The 20,572-nt window shown below is 52.6% G+C and overlaps 2 protein-coding genes across 2 annotated transcripts; one reads left to right on the top strand and one right to left on the bottom strand.

Annotated features, from left to right (window-relative positions):
* Positions 1-2,207: 2,207 nt before the first annotated feature.
* Positions 2,208-11,172, bottom strand: USH1G (USH1 protein network component sans). The gene is made up of 2 exons (XM_068413508.1): positions 11,009-11,172; positions 2,208-3,453 (listed from the first exon to the last, which is right to left on the bottom strand). The coding sequence occupies exons 1-2, from the start codon at positions 11,170-11,172 to the stop codon at positions 2,208-2,210; spliced, it is 1,410 nt and encodes a 469-aa protein (XP_068269609.1).
* Positions 11,173-15,195: 4,023 nt separating this feature from the next.
* Positions 15,196-20,353, top strand: OTOP2 (otopetrin 2). Its single transcript, XM_068413494.1, has 6 exons — positions 15,196-15,601; positions 16,073-16,209; positions 16,869-16,927; positions 17,599-17,732; positions 18,186-19,063; positions 20,183-20,353. The coding sequence occupies exons 1-6, from the start codon at positions 15,196-15,198 to the stop codon at positions 20,351-20,353; spliced, it is 1,785 nt and encodes a 594-aa protein (XP_068269595.1).
* Positions 20,354-20,572: the final 219 nt, after the last annotated feature.

Below are 20,572 nucleotides of genomic sequence, written 5' to 3'. Positions count from 1 at the left end.
CAGGACATCAGCCACTTGGGGGGCAGTAGGACAGAGAGCCACCTTGCAAAGAATATTTCTTGCTTGTAATGAGTATTTCTTGCTTGTAAAGAGTATTTCTCCTCCCCTACACACACTCAGGGCACACACAGGCAGGGAGCAGCACAGCTTCACACCAAACAAATCCCCATCGTCCACACAGCAAAACCACAACCTCCACAGCCCCGAAGGGACAAGCGCGGCCCAGAGCCCAGCCAGACGCGGGATGAGCACGCACAGACTGCCAGGAGTCACTGTGCTCAGGTCATTCCTCATCATTTGCATCCTTGAGATCAGGCTGGATAAGCAGTACAGTAACAACGCGCGGCACCTCTCTGATCTGGTGGTTTGCATCACAGCCTGAGCAGGCACGTTGCCCATGGCAAGGGGCTGTTGACTCTCTCTCCCATCAGGATATGTCACTGCCCAGGTCCCCATTCCGCTGCTGCACCCTAGAAACACTCCAGCCACCCAGGAGCTGCCCGTAGATCACGTATGTAAAATGGTGCAGTGGAGCTGGGAGCTGAGGGCCCGGGAAGCGAGCGCAATGGCCAGGATGGGTCTGTGCAGAACACCTAACGCTACGGTTCGGAGCTGCGTTTGGAGCACTGATGTGGGGATGCTTGGAAGAGGCTCTGTGCTGCAGCCCGGTGCTGCGCTCAGTCCTGGGACGCTCCTGGAGGTGAAAGTCAAGGTCCTTCACACACAAACTGCTGATGCAGCCCAGTGCCCCGGAGAGATGGGGCAGAAACGCTGCCGCCATGCAACAGCCATTTGACCACTGGAAGGCAACGACCAACGTGTTCAAACCACTACCTTCATTTCGGATTGTCGCCCTCAAGAGAGCACAGACTGGAGTCGGGGACATGCTGAGCACCTGCTGGCTAAAGCCAGGGCCGGCGCATCTCAAACTGAACAGCCCCAAAGCACAGTAGTCAAAACTCCCTTCCAAAACCACCGCATCAAACACCATACCAAAGCAGCCAGGACAGATACCAGGACTCCCCAGCTGCTCCAGCCCAAACCCCAGATCAACCACTCACTCACTCACTCACTCAAGAATGGGTGTAATTATTTATTTCGCATCCCCTGGAAAATACCATCACATAACTACTTCCATTCATGGCTTCGTGTGGTCCCTCAGCCCACGAGGGCACAGCATCCTGGCTTGTTCCTCCAGTGAGCAGGCGATCGTCATCCCTTCGAGGCTGGCAGGTTGGAGCTGCCTGGTCCCATCTCAGCAGTCACCCCTGCGTACGAGGTACCAGGTACCGCCCGGGAGCATCACACAGACAGGGAGCAGAGCGAGGGCGCAGGAGGGCAGTCCAGAGGGACTGGTGGGAATGGCTGTAGCTTTCAGCTGCCCCAGGAAGAGAGTCTCTGGCTTGTGTTTTCTGGCAACTTAGAACTGGGTTTGTTTCTCAAGCATTAAAAAAAAAAAATAAATAAAAGGATGATGCTGCTATCTGCAAAGGGAAAGAGAAAAATCTATCAGCATCCTGTCCAAGACCAAGTGTACCGAAAGCCTGTAAAACCAGCAAGAAGCACACAGATATCTGAAGGCTGGGAAGCCCAAACAACAGAGTGGATTGGGGTGTCAATGGATGTGACAGTGGGGACACCCACGCTGATGCCTTCCCCTCACCTCTATGGCAGGCACATGGTCCTTCAAACAAAACCAACCAAACCCTGGAAACACCATAAAACAGCAACAACTCCAACCCAGATATGCAATCTCCAAAGGCCTGAGTAAGATCTCAAGCATTTGGGGAAGGATCCCCAGTGCCACTGGGCACTGCCGTCCACCTGCTCCCACCGGGAGTTGCGGTTGATTTCCTAACGCCCTCAAAAGGTGAAAAGTCAAGACAAGCCTGAGAGTGGTTGAAAATCCCAGCTACAGGGACTCAGAAGGATCAGACCACAGAGCAGTCTTCATTCACACAGGTTATGAAACAAAACAAGGGCTTCATGTCCTGCCCAGCCACATTAGGGCTGTTGAGTAATGAACTAACTCTATTGCCACCTCTCCAAACTCTCATCATTTCCACACAAGCAGGAATTTGCCCACACACAGAAGCACTGAGGTTACCTGGATTCCTACTCTTCCGAGTGGGTTGAAAACAAGACCTTACATTATCCACATCTCCACTTGCTGAAGGGTTTAATCGCTCAGAGGCCCCATCTCCTACTTACAGTTCAGTGTCTACAATGACATCTGGCTTCTCCAGAGTTTGCCGTCTCCTCTGGATGGCATCCACAATCTTTTTCCTGGGGCCCAATGGGATATTGATGCTCTTCAGGTCATTGTCTGAACATAGCATGAGGGCCTCCAAGTCAATCTTTTCCTTCTTCAAGATGGAGATGAACTCAAACATGTGCAGGGAAGCCAGAAAAGTCTCCAAGGGGCTGGTGTCTGGTTCGTCATCATCATCTAAGCCCAGCTCCACCTCATCCCAGGGTAGCTCCTCCGCGTTCCTCTCCTGCAGGCTGTTGGCACTGCCAATGCTATCGTTGAGACTTGGCGAGCGCTGCAGGCGGCTCCGCAGTTTGACACCTACCCCATCTGCATTATCTTCACCCAGCGTGCCAGCGTCCTCCCGGCCGATCCCAAAAAGCCCGCTGCTGACGTAGTTGCGCCGGAACACCATGGTGCCCAGCCCCGGGCGGTTGAACAAGGACTCATGGCCAGAGTCGGTGCTGACCTCCGAGTGGGCTGAGTCCATGTGCAAACCTGGGTCACTTATGGCACGGGAGACAGTGTCTTCATCCGTGAGGAACATGTCTCTGATATTACGCCGAGTCCACTCCTTGGGGCTGGCGTATGTGCCCTGCTTCACGAACATGACGTCGTTCCCCAGCTGCAGACCAGACAGAGACCGCACGCTTTTCCTCCCATCCTCGTAGATCTTGAAAGTCCCATCCACCTGCTTCTTCTTCTCTAGCTTCTTTTGGATTTTCGTCTTTCCCTTGGCTGTGCCATGGATGGTGGCTTGTGAGTATGGCAGGGAGGTTACCATAGACATGTGTTGGAACTTCTTGCTTAAGGTGCTACTCGAATAGCTGGAGAAGCTCATGGTATCCGAATTATCCGACATCTCCTTTCTGTACCGTTTCTCCATCCTTTCATGGTGCTTCTTCTGCAGCTTCACACAGTCCTTAATCCTCCGCTCCGCATCCCGAAAGGCCTTGTCCTTCAGTTTGCTCACCAGCTTGGGGTTGAGGCTGCTCTGCTTGGCAGCTATAGAGTCCAGGTATCGCACACACTCCATGTGCCCCTTCATGGCTGCCATGTCCAGCGGGGTGTGGTAGTCATTGTCCAGGCACCAGATGTTGGCCCCAAAAGAGATGAGGAAGGAAAGGCAGTTCAGGTGGCCATTGGCTCCTGCCAGGTGGAGAGGGGTGTTCCCCCAGATGTCACATTTGTCTGGATCGCCCCTAGACAGCAAGGAAAACAACTGGTTAGTACGCAGGCATGGCTGACAGACTCTACCGAGATATTCCCAGTTGTGCAGGGGCAAATCAGCACCCTGAACTGCTGCATCCTCAAAATATGAAGTTACACACCTCTGGCCCCAACAGTTTAATTTGAAGGGGGGCTTCTGGAGGAGTGTATCGCTGACATGGAATCACATGCCTGACACGCGAGTCTGTGATTATTCCTGTGACTTGAATTTAGCTCTCAGCAGACAATGTTCCTGCATCAAACTGATTTTTGGAGGAAGGCAAGCCAGATTCTGAATAGCCCAGAACTGAGCTACGGAGCTGATTCTAGCTCAGACCTTAAGATTTTTTAAAACTTTCAAATCTCAAGCATCCCATTAAATGCTAGTCAGATTCGATCTTCAAATCTTGGCTTCGTTCAGATTCTATGGAGGGACATCACAAAATACCTCTCCATACACCACATCCTGCGTGGGACACCATGGGGTCCCACCATGATGGTCGCACCACCATGACACAGCCATCCTCAGCATCGGTTCTGAAACCCACCAGCTGCTGTGCCTTCCCACCCTCCTGTTCACTGGTGCCTGGGGGAATTCAGGGCACAAGAGGACACGCTGTTAGTAGAGAGTAAGAGCAAAGTTGCCGGCACTGGCCTCGGGGTTGGGGTTTTGTGCGGGTTTTTGCTGCACCACGCTTGGTTTCGATTGCATGGCTTGAAGCGCATTGGTATTAGCACATCCTGAGAATCCAGTTTCAGAGAAAGTGGAGATTAGGTTTCTGCACTCAAGAGCTGGACACTCGACTAATGCCACCAGCATTTGCTCTCACACCGTGCCAGACCCTACCCCAGCAAGCTGCTGACGGGACACAACCGCTTGCCCACATCTCCTGCCTTCCATGACGGGATAGACACCAACCTAGGCTCCAAGGGAAGCCTGTCCTCCTGCCACTCCTCTGCATTTGTGATCTGCTGAAACAAGAGATAGTTCACACCCCTGCTGGCACCAGCCTTCGCCCGAGCGCGTGTGCTAATGATATGCAGCCGGCAGCAGTATCTGTCAACAAGGCGCTCTCCCTGTGTGCACATGGATAAGGCAAAGCCTTTTATTAAGGCTCTGCAGCTCCACCACCCTCAAGAGCAACTCCCTGCGGGCAGCAGAGCTCTGGCTCAGCACAGCTCCTGCCTCTTTCCACATCACCCTTTCAATGAGCTCTAGAGGAACCGAGCACTGCTGGTTCCACCACGAGGACCCCAGCTTGGTGACACCAGGAGTCTGGAAGTCGAATGCACACGTGAGACCTTTAGCCCACGTCACTTCACTCCTTGCTGCTTTAGGACCTGTTTTGACAGGAGTGGGAGCAGCAAAGCCCCGAACCCTCTCCCAAACCCCACATGCTCCACGCTTGCCTTGCTTGAAAGAGTCTGAAAACTACTTCAGAGAAAGAGCACAGAGATTACAGGAGCTGAGGAACTTCTTCGCCCTGCCAGCTTCACACCTTCATCACTACTGCCCATGCACAAGACCCAGTAACAGGCACACTTGCCCTCCCCGTACCGCAGGCAGGCTCCCTGCTGCCTGCTCTGGACGCTGATGTCTACTTCGCAATCCTCAGGCTTTGCTAACATCTCAGCTATGTAACACTGAAGGGAAAGGATTCTGCAAAAGGCAGAAGCAATAAAGAGTGTCCAGAGATTAACCTGGAGATTATTCAGACACAGAGTGTGAGCTCCCTGTCTGTATTCCCCAAGAGCTGCTATGAGGTCGCTCAGCTTTCCCCTTGTGGAAGCATCAGCAGCAGCTCCACTACGCACGTATTTTCACAAAAGGTGTAGAAATTTCACCCTTGAGCCTGCTGGCAAACTCAGCAAGTTAGCCAAAAGGTTCAAAACTGTGTAAGCGCCAAAAAGACCCACAAACCCTGCAGGGCTTCTGTATCCAGAGCCTTCAACACCTCTTATAAAAGCACAGAAAGGCTTTGAAGATGGGTGCTAGGGAGGAGAAGGACAGGAGATCACAGGATGGAAGAGCCATGAAGCCAGCAGAAGGAGAGGAGGGAGCTGCAGGTACTCTGGCAATGCAGAGTTTCCAGGAGCAGTAACTCCCCAGCCCTCTCCTCTACCCTCGTAGTGACATGTCCAGGCTGGGAAATTCATGGGGGCGATAAATATTTGATGAATTGCAAGAGAGGAGTAAATTATTGATGGAGCTGGATTAAAGAGCCAGTGAAACTGGAACTGCCAGGGCTGGCGGTGGGACTCCAGCATGTGAGGGTTGTTCGTCTGTTTACGTGTGCCCTGAATGGGCACATGTGTGCCCGACATGCACGGGCAGACAAGCCAGGGCGCCATGAGGGTCCCAACACATACATGGACTCATGATTTGGGCAGTGACTTAGCTGTGGACTCACCACAAACAATCTTGCTCCCCAAGCTGAGCGTATGGATGCTTGATCCATAAAGTACATCTCAGAGCCCATTCTCATGTCTGTCTGGTTTGGGTGGCAAAGAGCAAAGGCAGGGAGGTCTTGGGGGCTTCATATTTGAAGGTCGACTTTCCTCATGCTTTCAGAGAATAAGTGAGGGCAAAGAACATCAAAACCAGCTTTCCCCAGACATTTCCACTGTCTAGAAACAAAGGGATTAGAGCAAAATTAGATCTCTAGGTCCCTTTGCCCTATAAATGTCTGCTGCAGGCGCTAAAAATGCATCAGAAGGAAAGAAGAACGGCAGCTTGCAAAGCAGAGCTGTTTGACCTGGCACAGACAATGAACACGAGGCCCTCTCTGTGGCAGGTGTCTGTCCCAGCAAAACTTCCCCTCCAGGGCGCTGCACGCGAGGAGGTGCTGACTGCAGGGTCCACTAAGTGGGAACGTATTTTAATAACAGGTGTGAAGCGCAGCACTTCTCAACTTCAAAGCGTTTTTGAGCGCTGAGTCAACTCCTGTAATAATCATTATTAAAAACGCTGTTAATTGAGCCCCTGAGGTGGACGTGTGCATCTCCTGAGTCACTGCGTTTGCACTGTGACAGGCACACTCACTCCCTTCCTGCCGGTTTTTCCCCTCCGCTTCTCCCGTGGGATCCCAATTAGCCAGGGAAGCCAGCGGCACTTACGTCCTTCCCTGGCTGCACGTGTGAAGTTCCTCTGATAGCAATGGGCTGGCTCACGCCCTGGCTCATGGGTGTGCGTGAAGGATCGGGCCCTCGGAGCAGGAGCCAGCTGGGTGCAGAGTGTCTCTGGCTCCCATAAGATGTTTTTTGGATATAGGATGAGGGAAAAATAATTTATGGCTTGAGGAAAAAACAACCAGCTTCAGCGAAGTCAGTCAGGGCAGTGACCCAAGCAAAGCCTAGAAACGAGCAGAAAAGATGAGGTTTTTGGAGCCAGCGCAGAGCCTTGGGTCCTGTATCCCAGGCTTTGTCCAGGTGGTGGCAGGTAGGTCAAGGATCCAGCTTTTCTCCAAGGCCAGATTCCCAAAAACCCAGCACCAGATGCTGTAGCTCAGGCCCATCTCAGGGCTTTCTGGCTCTCGCACCAGCAGAAAGCTGGGCTAGCAGTTATTGTCCCTGGGGATTACTGGTGTTGGCTGTACGTGGCACTGCCTAGGGGCACATCTACCGGCTCAGCACGTCGCCATGCCCAGACCTCACGCTGACCCAAGCAGCCAGCTCAGGTGCCGGAAGCGACGAAGCTGTGACAGTGCTCCACCCTGCTCCTTCACCTTCCCGGCAGGTCATCACCCCAGGGAAGGTCCCCACCAACACTGCCGTGTTGCTCCTGACACCCACATGGCCGTCAGCCCTGTGGCGTGCAGAGGATGCACATCACCTGCACGTGCCTTGCTGCAACCTCTGCTGCAACCCTGCCCCAGTCGGAGTGATGTGACTCCCTCGAGCAGCCTGGCTGATGCCAGGAGCCATCTAGTCCCCCTCCAACACACCGCTGAGCTATTTGCACCCCTCTGCCATTAACATCCAAAGCATCTGTGACCCCCATTTTTGTAAGAAGGGAAACTGAGGCACGTCTCTGCAAAGAAACGCCAGGTGACAAAGCTAACTGCGGACCTGTCTAGCAGAAAGACACATCCTCACCTCTCCAGTGGTCCACTCCGAGGCAAGAAAGTCCTGGCCGTTCCCAGCCGAGGCCCCCAGACCCGTGGTTAACTGGAGCTGGACTGATGCCTGCCACTGCCACAGCAGCTCATAACAAACCACGCTGAAGAATTACTGCCTCTGAAAAGCTGCAGCACTAAATGCCAGCCAGCCGGCCTTTTCCCAGCCATCCCGTTAATTGAGTTCGCTTCCCCCGCTGGAGCCCAGCCAGGAGGAAGAAAAAGGCTTTTTGTGTTGCAGACAAGAAGGATGAGCCACTGCTGATCCCTCCATCCCAAACTCTCTCTCCATCGCCATGCGAAGGTGGCACAGAGGCACAGACACATCACAGGCTGTTATGGACAGAGCAAAAAGCCTCCCTCGTTAGCCCTTCTGTGTGAGTTGAGACGATGAGCTTTCCTCAAGGACCTCCCCAGGGATTTATTCCACTTTCTTTCCCCCTCCCCATTTCAGCCCTACACCGCAATCTGCTGCACATGCAGGCATATGAGTGAGGCTCCTTCCCTGATGACAGACCCTAGATAACCCTAAGTGTCCACCAGCCTGGCCTGCCCAGGGCACGACGATCAGAGCTGTGATTTTTGCCCCCAACACCCCCCTCCCACAGCCCTGCTTTCTCAGGGTGCCTCCGGCCACCCTCGCTAGGACATTTCACAACAGCCTGGCCCCAGCACTCAACCTCCCAGCTTGTCTGGGCATCAGCAGCACTGCCCTGCGTTAGCAAGGAGGTCTCGGTGTTTCCTGCTGCCTCAACGCTCCCCCCTCACCCCCTGTGCCTTGGCATCCCGCTGCAACCCACTCGGAGGGTAACCAGCCCCTGCAGCTGCTCCCACCCCATCCCAGCACAGAGCCAGCCCAGTCCCGAGGCCCCCGCTCCCCCGGGCATTGCTCCACGCCGCAGTCCCGCACGCTCCTGCCTCGCAGTGCGGGGCTCTCCGTGCCAAAGGAAGAACACTTTAACAGCAGAGGCCAGACGGAGAGAAATGCCCTGACATTTAGGGACACTCAGGGGTCCTCCCCTCTTGCATCCCAATTGTTATAGTGCAGGTGTAATGTTAACATACCCAACGCAGAATTAAGTTTCATCTCGAACAAGACTTAAATATCTTTGCACATATCGCCCTAAGCACTAGCAGAAAATTACAGGGTCTGCCCACGGGCTCTCCCAGCTCCTGCATGATTTCCCCTCTCTGCACCCCTGTCCCTGGGCTGGGGCTTTTCTGCCTCTCACAGACCCAATGCCAGCTCTGGGGAGCAGACGTGTGCCTGACCGAGCTGAGCTGCAGGCGAGGAGGCTTCACCGATCTCTGTGGGGTCCTGGGCGAGGATCTGACACACGGAGATGGATGCATGGGTGTAAACGCATCCTGCAGCCCCACAGACACACACTGTGCTCCACCATCCATCACGTAAAGGGCACTGGGCTTTTGCCAGGCTATTTTCCCTGTCAGCAACAAACGTATATTAGGCTGTTAATTAAAGAGCAGCCAAGCTGCACTCAGACATGATTGAGCCCCAAAGGACCTTTTAATCCAATACGAATTTATATAAGGGGCCCCTCCAAGGGAAAGCAGCCCTTGGGCTTCGCGGAGAGGCAGAAACTGCTGGCTGGGATGTGTGGCTCGTCAGGGCAGGCAGCGGTGCTGCGGGGTGTCCTGCGATGGAGGCGGGCAATATAGGGATATATAATGATATAAAGTCAGTCAGAAAGGTCCGTGCCGTGGATGAACACCCCACAGCATGAGCCTTTCAGACTGCTTTTCGGCCATCAAAGGGTCTTTGGAGCCATTTCTAACTTTGGGGTCCCATCCCCAGAGCTCCTGCCCTTGTCTCTCTGGCTCTGGGTGGCGATTCCCCTCCTGGCAGGAGCTCAGAGCAGGTTTCTGCTGGGCACAGTCTCTCCTGGGAGGTACACAGTAAGTCACACAGCCCCCACCCAGGGAAGCATCACGGGGCTCTCAGCCCCGGAGCATCTCGGGAGCCACCACTCCAAGCGATGTCCCCTCTCCCCTCCAGACTCTGAAATAATTTTTTCCTGAGCACACTCCTATTGCGCCAGGCACTCGGGGACTTCTCAAAGTGCACACAGCCTTTCTGACCCCAGGATCTGAAAAGAAAATGTTTTACAACAGAAGGACAGCGATGTGTGGGGCAGCTCTGCCTGCGAGTACAGCTGGCCAGGGCCAGGGCAGCCAGCTGAAGGTTTTGCACAAGCAGACGAGAGTATCAGGAGCTGCTGAGAGCCCAGCAACAGGCACAGCAGAGACATGGCCGATGGGGTACGAGAGCTGCAAACACAGCCCAGGGTGGACGCAGAAAATCCCTGCGTGAGAGCTGACAGCCCCACTGAACCCCAATCCAATGTGAAGCAGCAAAGCCCTTCCAAGGAGGTGTGATGTCCATCCAGGCTGCCAACACCAGCACTATTCTTCAATATTAGAAAGAAATAAATCAAGATCAGTGGCACCACCAACCTCGCAGCACAAGGCAGAGGCCACCCCACCTTGGGTGCCTTTAGCTGAGGTGCTCAGAAAAGCAACCAGAGTGGGAAGGAAGCACTGGGATGTGCTCCTCCAGGCTGGTAGGACCAGGAGAGCCACGCACTGCTCAGGAAGGAACTAGGTACGGCAGCTCTTGCCTTAGCACAGACCTCGTACGGTTCCCCCAACACCAAGCTGTAGAGCCCTCCAGGCTGACAAGCCCCCTCAGTCCCACTCCCCTCTCTCCACCACATCCACACTTACGGAGCCAGAGACCCACAGATTTGGTGAGGGACCGAGAGACACATCAGCATCGAGCAGCCCCGGTGGGGGAGGCTGGGCTTAAAGAAATGAGATCTTGAGGAACCTGCTTCTGAATTTCCTGGGCTCCAGGTGCACCACAGGCTGCCCAGGGGTCCCACATTCAGACCTTGCTTTAGGTGAAGCAGAGAAGTGTCACCTCCTGCTAGCTGGCACCGCACGCATCTCCCTGTGCGAGCATTTCTTGGGACAGAGGGAGCAGTTATTCTCTCTGCCCCCTCATTTAAAAGGGCTTTTTTTTGTGGCAGTGACCCGATGTGCTACGCTTCAGCTCTGCCTGTCTTTATAGGACCTGAGGGCAAAAGCACTTGCAGGGGTGCAAGGGGATGACCCTGCCCCACCTGGGGAACTGCAGGTGGGGTTCGGGGCAGGAGCAGAGTCACGGGGTGGTTATAGGGTCAGAGGAGCTGGGAAAACACAGAGCAGTTATCTGGAGCACTGGATTAGACTCAAAGCACCACAAGGAAAGAAAAATAACAGAGGGGAGGATGGGGGGGAGTGTTATGGACAGAAGCCATAATTTTGTGGGGGACCTGCACCCATGCTGACCTGTGAGCAGGGAAGGGGGAAAGATGGGCTCCCAGCTGCTCTGTCCCCTCGGGACCAGCACCGTGCATTCGCCAACACTCACCCTCTGCTGACAATGAGGCGCAGGGCGTCCAGGTTGCCGTGATAGGCAGCCCATAGGGTTGGGGTCATGCCATCCTCGTCCGGCGAGTTCAGGTCCTTCTTGGTGGCTTCCTTCAGGAGGTCCAGGTAGCCATCCCGGGCTGCTCGGTGGTACTGGTCATTCATGGTGCGGAGTGGTCCCCAGGCGAGTGCATGGGTGCCCACGGGGGCTCAGAGGATGGGCATGGAGGTGGGGAAGTGGGAGCTGCCAGGAGGGCCCAGCTTGCCTGGCACAGCTCCGCTGTACCAGGACACCTGAGAAGTCCTGGCTGGGGAGGCAGGAGCTCCTCCAGCCCAGCCAGCCAGGCTCTCCAGTGCTTCCCCTGGGTCCTAAGCATCCTCCAGCCCTGAGAGCTCCTCGCAGCAAACCCTTCACGCACCAGCTCCACGGCATATTAAAAGCTCCAATTAAGCAGCATCACCACGTCGGGCTCGGACGAGTGCTGTGGGCACAGGGTCACGCAGCAACAGCTCGCCGGGTCTACACGTCCCCTAAGCAGAGCAGGCTGCCAGAAAGGCTCCTGGGCCTTATCCTGCCTGACAGCCCTGCCTGCCCCTCACCAGAGCTCCCCCATCTCGAGTGAGGGGCAGCAGCATGCACAGGAAGAAGCGTGGGCTGAGGGGTCGCAAGCCCCTACTCGCAGCCCCAACAGAGCAGGGCAGCAGTAGGGACCTGGAGGGAGGGATGCTCCTGCTCCGTGCAGAGACAGCAGAGAGCAGTGTGGTGACTGCCCCTGATTTCAAAGCAACACCAGGGGTGGGCACAGCTCAGTTTTCCTGGTAAAAAAAAAAAAAAAAAAAAAAAAAAAAAAGGAGATATATACATACATATACATCGCGCTCTCTCTCTCCCTAGTGTCACTAGGAAAGCAACAGCAGACCCAGTCACCATCCCTGTCCCCCAGCCACCCTGCCTGTGCCCACAGGACTCTGCTTTCTAGGGAATTGCACAACAAACTGCACAACAGGAATCCATGATAACCTGAAATAACTCATTCAGGCTGGAAAAAATCCCTTCCTCACCCCCTCTCCCTCTTTGGAGACCAAAAAAACCCACTCCCGTCTGTAGCTCAGTACTTCTACCATGACATGCACAAGGGGCAGCATCTGGCCTTGGGTGTCTTTTATGCTGACACTGAATTTCTGGGTGCGATGAGCCTTGCGGGGAGCTGGATGGCCCCAGGCAATGCCTCCAGCTCAGGATTCCCAGGCCCCGGGCACCCTCTGCCGTTGGCAGAGATGGAGCTGAGCCTGGATGTTGACCAAAGGACGTGGCTCTCACAGCACATTGCGCCCAACAGTGAACCTATCCCTTGGGACAAGCTGTCACGGAGGAGGAATGTCCTGCTCCTCTCTTGTGCATTTTGCCTATCGTGTCCTGTCTCTGGGGATGGAGATCTCCAGGGCTGGATCCTTTGTCTGCCACCACAGCCCTGGGACAGACAGGGTTTGGAGAGGGGAAAGGCAGACGCAGCAGATGGGTGGGAAAGGTAGAAAAGAGAATGGGAAAATGGGGAAAGACTGAAACATGGCAGCAGAGAGGGCTGGAAGGTAACGAGCAGGGAGGAGGAAAGCCAGAGAAACAGGTTATTTATGTAAGCAAAAAAAATGCCCCAAGACAGCGGGGTGGCCCAAAAGCAGTCCCGGGTGCACCCACGCAAGCTGCAGTGATTAACCCCTGGGTGACCGACACGGAGTCACCGTTCCAGCTGCCTGGGGACCCCCGTAAGTGCTCCAGAGGAAAGGTCCGCTCCCTGTACGATTCGCTCGCATCGGCGGATTTGGACTCACCCACTCAGCCTCCCCAGAGCCCTGACATGACATACTAAACACTGAGGTATTTGGCACTGGGACCCTTCGAGATGAAAAGCAGTACAGTAACGTCTGCAATTCATTACCGAGGTTATTTAGTGATTCTTGTATTATTACTAATTAAGCTTGTTACGCTGTACAATGGCTCCCAGGGGGGACTGGAGCATTGCCCAGGGCAGTAAAGGCTCTCTCCTCTGTTGCTGCCTGTCAAGGACAGAAGAGGGAGGATAAATCAGTGCATTTAGCCCAGGAGGACTCTGAACCTCTGGCCTCTGCAAAACACCACCATTATCAGCTCAGATTCACCACACGGGGGTCTGGGCTTCCCCTGGGAAAGGCGACAGAATGAGGCAAGACCAACTACTCACCCCAAAGAGGAACTCCTAAGGATGAACAGAGGCCAGGCAGGGCAGAGCCAGCTCTGCTTGTGGCAGCACGGGAAAGACACATGAAGGTCTCCCTGGGCTGCAGAGTAGATCCTGAGCTCTCCTTCACCACCCCATGTTGTTCAGTTTGATGCTGTCCCTGTCATGCTGCAAGAAGGAGCACAATGGTGAGCAGGCAGGCATGGGACTGAGAAATGCACAGCAAACTGCACCATCTCTGGGCTTGTCCCAGAGAAGGCAAAAAAAAAAAAAAAGCCATCTGCAAAAAATGCATCCTCATGAATGAATAAAACTTGTCCCCATCCACTCAGACCTGCCCTGGGTCCCCCTATCTCCCCCACCAAAATATAACAGCTCAGGTAAAAGAGATCATAGAATCATAGAATGGTTTGGGTTAGAAGGGACCTTAAAGATCATCTAGTTCCAACCACCCTGCCACGGACAGGGTCACCTTCCACTAGACCAGGTTGCTCAAAGCCTCGTCCAATCTGGCCTTGAACACTGCCAGGGAGGGGGCAGCCACAGATCTTGAGCAAAAGCTCCTCCCTCACCTGGCAAACGCTTGAATCCCACGTGCGCTGTGGTTTCTTTCTCCGTGAAAGGAGAGAACTTAAGCTCCTGAGGGCCAAAGGCGATCCCACCCTGAAAAGTCAAGGGCAGTGCGTCAGCAAAGGGGAACCTGGATGCCAGTCCCCAAATCCTGCCCCATTCTAGTACTAACGCTTCCTCGTTGGCACCATAGGTGGGAGAAGATTGAGCTGCCCTTGGCACTTAATAGATACAAATGCAAATTTCTTCCTTTTCCTCAAAAATATTTCAGACATAGAGCACGCTGATGGGTGAGGCATGGTGTTTACTGTGCGCACTTAACCAGAAAGCCAAGCCCAACATCATCAGCAAAGATAAGTTCATCACCTAAACCATCTTCTCTGAAGGGAAGAGATCTCGTGCCTGCAGGTAGATGGGTTTGATGGGGTGGCTTTTCTCTATGGTGACCGTGACCCTGCGACCGAACGGTCCGTGCCATGCTTAGCAGTGTTGTCATCTCATGCCCTCCCCGGGTAAATAACCCTTATCTCCTCATCTCTCTCCTGCTTCCCCAAAATCAGCTATTGCACAAAATGGATCACATGAGTTTCTCTGAGAAGCCCGTGAAGCCCTGCTCTCAGCTCCAGACATGGTATAAATCACAGAGATATCCCCACGGATATAAATTCTTCGGCTGACCAAGCTGCAGCAACGGGGAAACTTCTCCGACAGCCTGGCAAGAGCAGAGATTTGGATCCGAGGCAGCAAAACAGGTTGGTGGAATGGCTTTGTTTGAATAGTTAATTTGCTTTGTTTCAGGCTTTTGATTGAGAATCAATGAAGTCCCAAGGCTTGGCACAGGCAAGGGGCTTTAGAGGGAGTGACAGCAGAAATAGGTCACATCCTCTTGCAGGGACTGGTATAAACCATGATGTGATGTCCCAAAGACTCCCAGGGCTTTCTTACCTTTCAGTGGCCTGTTCCTCAGCCAGGAAGTATGACATTTTCTCAGAATTTTTTAGTGGTTGGCATTGAGAAATCAAACCACATTGGCTGTTTGCCCCAGGATATTTGATCCTGTGCATATTTTTCTGGTGCTTTTCCAATATCTTGCATCAATAAACACCTAAATGTTGTGTGACAAATTAGGCATGCTTTATTAAACTGACGTGGGATGTCCTCAAGCAAAATTTTCTTAAGAACAGCCTTCAGGGAACCGGGAAGAGAAAGGTTGAAAATGAGCTCATCCCTCTTTTTGCGCTCCTTGTCTCAGCCTTCCCCATTCCTCTGATACGTCCTTTTCCTCCTCATCACATGTCCTGCTTTGGTCCAACCCTGGACTATTCAAAATGAAGTGACGCCTCTCATTCATGGGGCTCTCCTCCCAACAGCGTTAACCCTCAGCTAAGGCATTAGCTGAACCATGACCGAAGAGCCCGTGCGGAAGGACAGCGAGACCAGACACCCCAACTCCAGTATGGGCTGCGGACACAAGGATGACAAAGCCAGCCTGGCTTCGAGCCAGATAACGTCTCTCAGCCACCAGTCTCATCAGCCCCCCTCCACTCCTGCCTCCAAGGAAGTGTGGAAAAAGGGTGGCCGCATGTTCTCCATCCTGCTGGCCGTGCACTTGGCCCTGCTGGCCTGCACGCTGGTGAGCAGCGGGGCTTTTGAGAAGATTGCCGTGCATGATTACGATGTCTTCTTCCTGCTGACTGTCATGATGCTGATAGTCATCGTATGGATCATCTTCTACCTCGCCGGCACCTCCCGGTGCCCAGATGCCATCCTCTGCAAAGACTCCCACGCTGGGCCCGTCTGGCTGAGAGGTAGGAGCTCTCGAAGGGCTAGGGCTGGAGGTGAGATGCAGTTCATGAGGGCATCAGTTATTGCAAAGGGAACAGCAACCATCTGGGGCACAGTCTCCTCCTCCTATGCTGGGGCACAGCACCGTGCCCTGCTTCAGAAGGTTAGCTCCTAGTCAGTCCCTCCACTGGTTTCACTGCCAGGTGTCCCTTTATCTGCAAGGGCTCTTGGTACTTTACACCAGGTTCCCTCCCAGCCTTGTCATTGCTCTTGCAAGAGTTATTAGCCCAAGCCAGAGCACAGGGTTGATTGAAAATTCCTTCCAGCCAAAATTATTGTGTGATTCTGTTGGTGCCAAGATAATTTGGGTGCTGGGAGAGAAGTAGAAGCAAAGCCTCTCCATGTCAATAGTTCCTCTTCTTCCTCTCATCTATCTGCTTTAGCCCACACATGCATACATCTGTCCAATCACCGATATTTTGGTTCCTCAACAGGAGGCCTGATCCTATTTGCCATTTTCAGCCTTGTCATGGATGTGTTCAAAATAGGATATTACTCGAGCTTCTACAGCTGCCTGTCTGCGATCAAAATAATCTACCCCATTGTGCAAGCAATATTCGTGGTCGTCCAGGTGAGATGGTTGTGCTCTGTCTCGGGGACGGGTAGAGAGACAGAGCCACCAGCAGAAGGAGCTCTGATCTCATGGATATAGTTCAACTTCCCTTGCAGCAAATGCAAGTGGCTTAACTCAGCCCCCACCCAGCCCATATCTTCTCCGTCCAACCACGACAACTTCCAGCTGTGGCAACTCACTTTAAGGCATTGATTGAAACTTGTTCCCGTACTGTGACATTTTGGCTTATGCCAGGATGGCTGGTCACAAACTCCAAGCAGCCCCCATCCAGCCAGGTCTCCTTTCCCATGAAGGACAGAGAGGGAGGAGGACAGTCAGGGCAGGAACTGCCTTGCAGTTTGAAGCCCCTACACAGAGGGCCATCTGCTCTGGGACAATACCAAGGAGGAAGAGGTTAAATAGGGACAAGTTAGACAGGAACAGGGGCTGGCCGCGGGCAGAGCAATGGCAGTGGGACAGGGCAGGAGGAGCAAGGAAAGAACAGACCACATGCAGCAAATGGCCAGGATTATGGGCTAGTAGGCTGGGCCCAGACGGACCCAAGTGAACGAGGCTCCAGCCTGCCTCTCCTGAGCAGGGAGATCCCTACTTCAGAATGACGTGATTTCCTTCCTTGTTTTGTTGGAAATAACAATTTCTTCTCTTGCCCCTGCCAGACATACTTCCTGTGGATCTCTGCCAAAGACTGCATCCACGTACACCTGAACGTTACCAGGTGAGCACTGCTGCTCTTTGAATCCCACTGGTCTAGAAGACCTGAGCCACCACAAACCCACAGTACTCTCTCACACAGCTAAAATGCAACAAGGGGATAATCCCACATCCCTTAATGCTGGCCAAAACGAAGCCTGATGAGTCTCCAGCTAGCCTTAGATCCCAGCTTACGCAGTTGAGGTTTATGACTTATGGATCTAGCAGGGTTGGGATTCAGTTCAGGAATACAAGCATTACTCAAAGCAGATTAGTATTAAACAAATAATTAGCATTAAATAAAATGATTCATAGCTGACTTTTGCTTTCCTGGGGAAGACAATGATGAAGTGGGCAAGCCTCAGGCTAAAACAAGATCTTGGCCTCTTTTGCAAGACTGGATTGACTGGAGACCAACCCAGACCTATTAATCTATTCACTAGTGAGAAGCTCTTCCAAAACCAACATGAGGAATCAGGCCTTGCTAATACCCATAAGCATGAACAAAAGATAGGAAGAGAATGAAAGCAGTAAAGCAAGGGTCAGGATTTCTAGCCTCAACTACTACAGAGTCCTCACACCACTTCAGTCATCTTCCACAGTCCCTCTGAGCACGTGTACATCTATAACATGGGTGGGACCAACATGGCCTGGAGCCATTGCTTTAATCTCATGACCCCCCTCCTTCTTCTGCAGGTGCGGCTTGATGCTAACACTGACTACAAACTTAGCAGTGTGGATGTCAGCAGTGACGGATGAGTCCGTCCATAAAGCGCATTCAAAGTTGAAGAAGAACGTGACAGAGGAAATCTTCAGATGGCTCCTGAAAGGTAATCTGCCCATTTGTGGAGCCATCTGGTCCAGGGAGGGAGCCCAAGAGGCAGAAATTGGTCTGCAAGGCAGGTTTTATCCCTTTTCAGAAGGCCTATCTAGAGCTGAAGGTCCCTTTAACAGAGCTGGTATGTTAAAAGCCAGGTCTTAATGCTCATTTCTTAACCTCTATCACAGAGGAGTCACAAAGGTGGAAGGCCCTGCACAAATGGGATGGGAATGAAGAAGGGAAGGAAAAAGAGAGATTTAACCTACCACCTAACTTATTCAGAAAGAACACGAGCACCAGAAAGCTGAGATTGAAGTGTCCTTGTTTTCGAAGTGGTCACATATTCTTTTGTCCTTGGTTTTGTTTTTCACTGACGCTAAGTATCCAGTTCTTCAGGGCTGCTAAGAAGTGCTGGCTCCTTGTTTTAGTATCACTACATCTATGTGTTTTTATCTTGTTTCAGCGGGAATAAGAAGTAGCTCAGCCGAAGACTGCAATTGCAACAGCCAAATCTGCCAGATCTTCAAGAATGGCTACTTTTGGCTGTACCCCTTTAACATCGAGTACAGTCTCTTTGCCTCTGCTATGGTCTATGTCATGTGGAAGAATGTTGGACGCTTCATAGACCACCACTCCCACCACATTCACCGCCTAAAGGTCAGGCTCTTCCGAAGGACCTTCTTTGTAGGCATCGTGTTGGGCCTCATCATTCTGGTGAGTGGTTTGGGAGTCCTTATTCTTTATGAGGTGCAAGTAAATTCCAGCAAGAAGAGCCAAGCACTCACCATGTACTACATCTTCAACATTGTTTGTCTGGGCCTGATGTCTCTTGTCTGCATTGGGGGCTCTGTCATCTACCGGTTTGACAAGAGAGACATGGATCGGCACAAGAACCCAACCAGGACCCTGGACGTGGCCCTGTTGATGGGTGCAGCCTTGGGGCAGTATGCTATTTCTTACTACTCCATTGTGGCCATTGTAGCCAGCACACCAAGGGACTCTATCAGTGCACTCAACCTCACCTATGCCCTCCTAATGATTGCCCAGCACACCTTCCAGAACATCTTCATTATCGAAGGCCTTCATCGGCAACCCCCCAAGGAAGACCACAAGCACCATTCTCACCAGAAGGATCTCTATGGACTCACCTTTGTCAACATCAATGCAGTGTCCCTCCGTGTGCCCGACAGTGGCAGCACCTTGGCACCTAGCACTGCCTCTGGCACTGAAGCCATCCATCCTTCTGACCTTGTGCGGTCCCTCACCGCCCCCAAGAAGATGAACTGGAGGAGGAAGTCCTTAAGGGAGATCTCCATGTTCCTCCTGCTGAGCAATATCATAGTAAGTACATGCAGAGAGAAGAGTTTGTCAGGGTAGGGAAAAGGGAAGCAAGCACAAGGGAGAAGTGTCTGTGAAGGAAAGGATATGGCCCATGCAAAACCAGTCCTTTCTGTGCCTCCACTAGAGAGAGGGCACACTTAATGGTACTTGTATGTGCAGGGAGCTGTGATCTCCTTGTCACTTAAAAGCAAGAGCAACTGCCCTGGAGTTAAGACATTTTAGGCTATGCCGATAGACCTGTCCCTTACCACCAGAGCATCAGACAACAAAATCAGTGGGTACAAGAGAAGAGTCAGTTTCAGTATTTCTATTGGGTATTAGCGGATATGTAGAATAGCTTGTTAAAAGCAATAAAATACATTAAACCCTTCTCTTACACCCTCAAAGAAAGGATGTTAAGGGACAAATACCTGGGGTGAAGTCTGGGTTTTCTTGAGAAACGGCAGCATGACTTCTCAAAACCCCTGGCCTAGGAGTCCAAACCCTGATCCCAGTCGCTGTGAGGGGAAACTGGTCACTGACAACTTCAGTTGGGGCTTCCACTTTCATGAGCAGCCAGGGGACTGCAGTTCCCTGCAAAAGAAACGTAAGATTACGGCTGCACCTCCAAAGCAGCCAAGCACATTACATCTCTCGAGAGCCTCCAAACCCCCAGCTAGTCAGTCACATCACGTCCTCAAACTGATTTTACACAGAAGCTCACAAAGAATGGGCTGACAACCTCCATGCAACCAGGTACACATGCTGGCTGGACTTCTGAGCTCGACGCACACAACCGAGCCTGGGGAGACCAAGTTGCTGCCAGCTCAGCCCTACTCATGCTTGCTCCATCCAAGAGTTTGAACAGGCCAGGTTCATGCTAACACAGAACATGCTCAAGTTCTTCTGCTGGTGAGTGCTTCAGCCCTTGGTTCAAGCCTGTCTTTGAGCATGAATTGAAACTAGGCTTAGGGTGCAACACTAGATTATACTTGATCTTAACGTAAACACAGGCTCCTGGCATAGGTCCCATGCTCAGAAGGTCGCTCTTTTCCCACCCCTCGGTAGCTGTGATTGCAGGTCCTTGCTGTACCACGTACCTTTCTCACTGCAGTGTTATTCTCCCGTTTCCTCAAACAGCTCTGGATCATGCCAGCGTTTGGTGCTCGGCCCCAGTTTGACAACGACACAGAACTGAACTTCTATGGGGATTCCATGTGGCCGGCCATTGTGGACATTTGCCTGCCCTTTGGGATCTTCTACCGAATGCACGCAGTGGCCAGTTTGCTGGAGGTCTACATCATGTCCTAAGGAACTCTCTCGCAAGGAAGATGAGATACTCCTCAACCAATCCACCTTCTTTCTACCCCGGGGCTGGGACACTGCCCAGATGTCCTGAGGGGTCCCCAGCACTACCTGAATCATGTTCCCTTGCAGTGTTGGGGCATTTATGAACTGTCAGTGAAGATCATCCAAACATAGTCCAGATTTTATTTTTGCTACGTGTGTGTGGATGTGCATGTGTGTGTC

The sequence above is a fragment of the Nyctibius grandis genome, chromosome 15 (assembly GCF_013368605.1).
Source record: "Nyctibius grandis isolate bNycGra1 chromosome 15, bNycGra1.pri, whole genome shotgun sequence".
NCBI classification, from domain to species: domain Eukaryota; kingdom Metazoa; phylum Chordata; class Aves; order Nyctibiiformes; family Nyctibiidae; genus Nyctibius; species Nyctibius grandis.
Note: the sequence above shows the minus strand (reverse complement) of the source record. Positions and strands in the feature narration are given on the sequence as shown.

Coding starts and splice junctions, on each gene's coding strand:
- USH1G (XM_068413508.1), bottom strand. CDS start 11,172: ATGAATGACCAGTACCACCGAGCAGCCCGGGATGGCTACCTGGACCTC. Junction 3,454..11,008: donor CGCCTCATTGTCAGCAGAGG/GTGAGTGTTGGC, acceptor CTTGCTGTCTAG/GGGCGATCCAGACAAATGTG.
- OTOP2 (XM_068413494.1), top strand. CDS start 15,196: ATGACCGAAGAGCCCGTGCGGAAGGACAGCGAGACCAGACACCCCAAC. Junction 16,210..16,868: donor CAATATTCGTGGTCGTCCAG/GTGAGATGGTTG, acceptor TGCCCCTGCCAG/ACATACTTCCTGTGGATCTC. Junction 17,733..18,185: donor CTTCAGATGGCTCCTGAAAG/GTAATCTGCCCA, acceptor ATCTTGTTTCAG/CGGGAATAAGAAGTAGCTCA.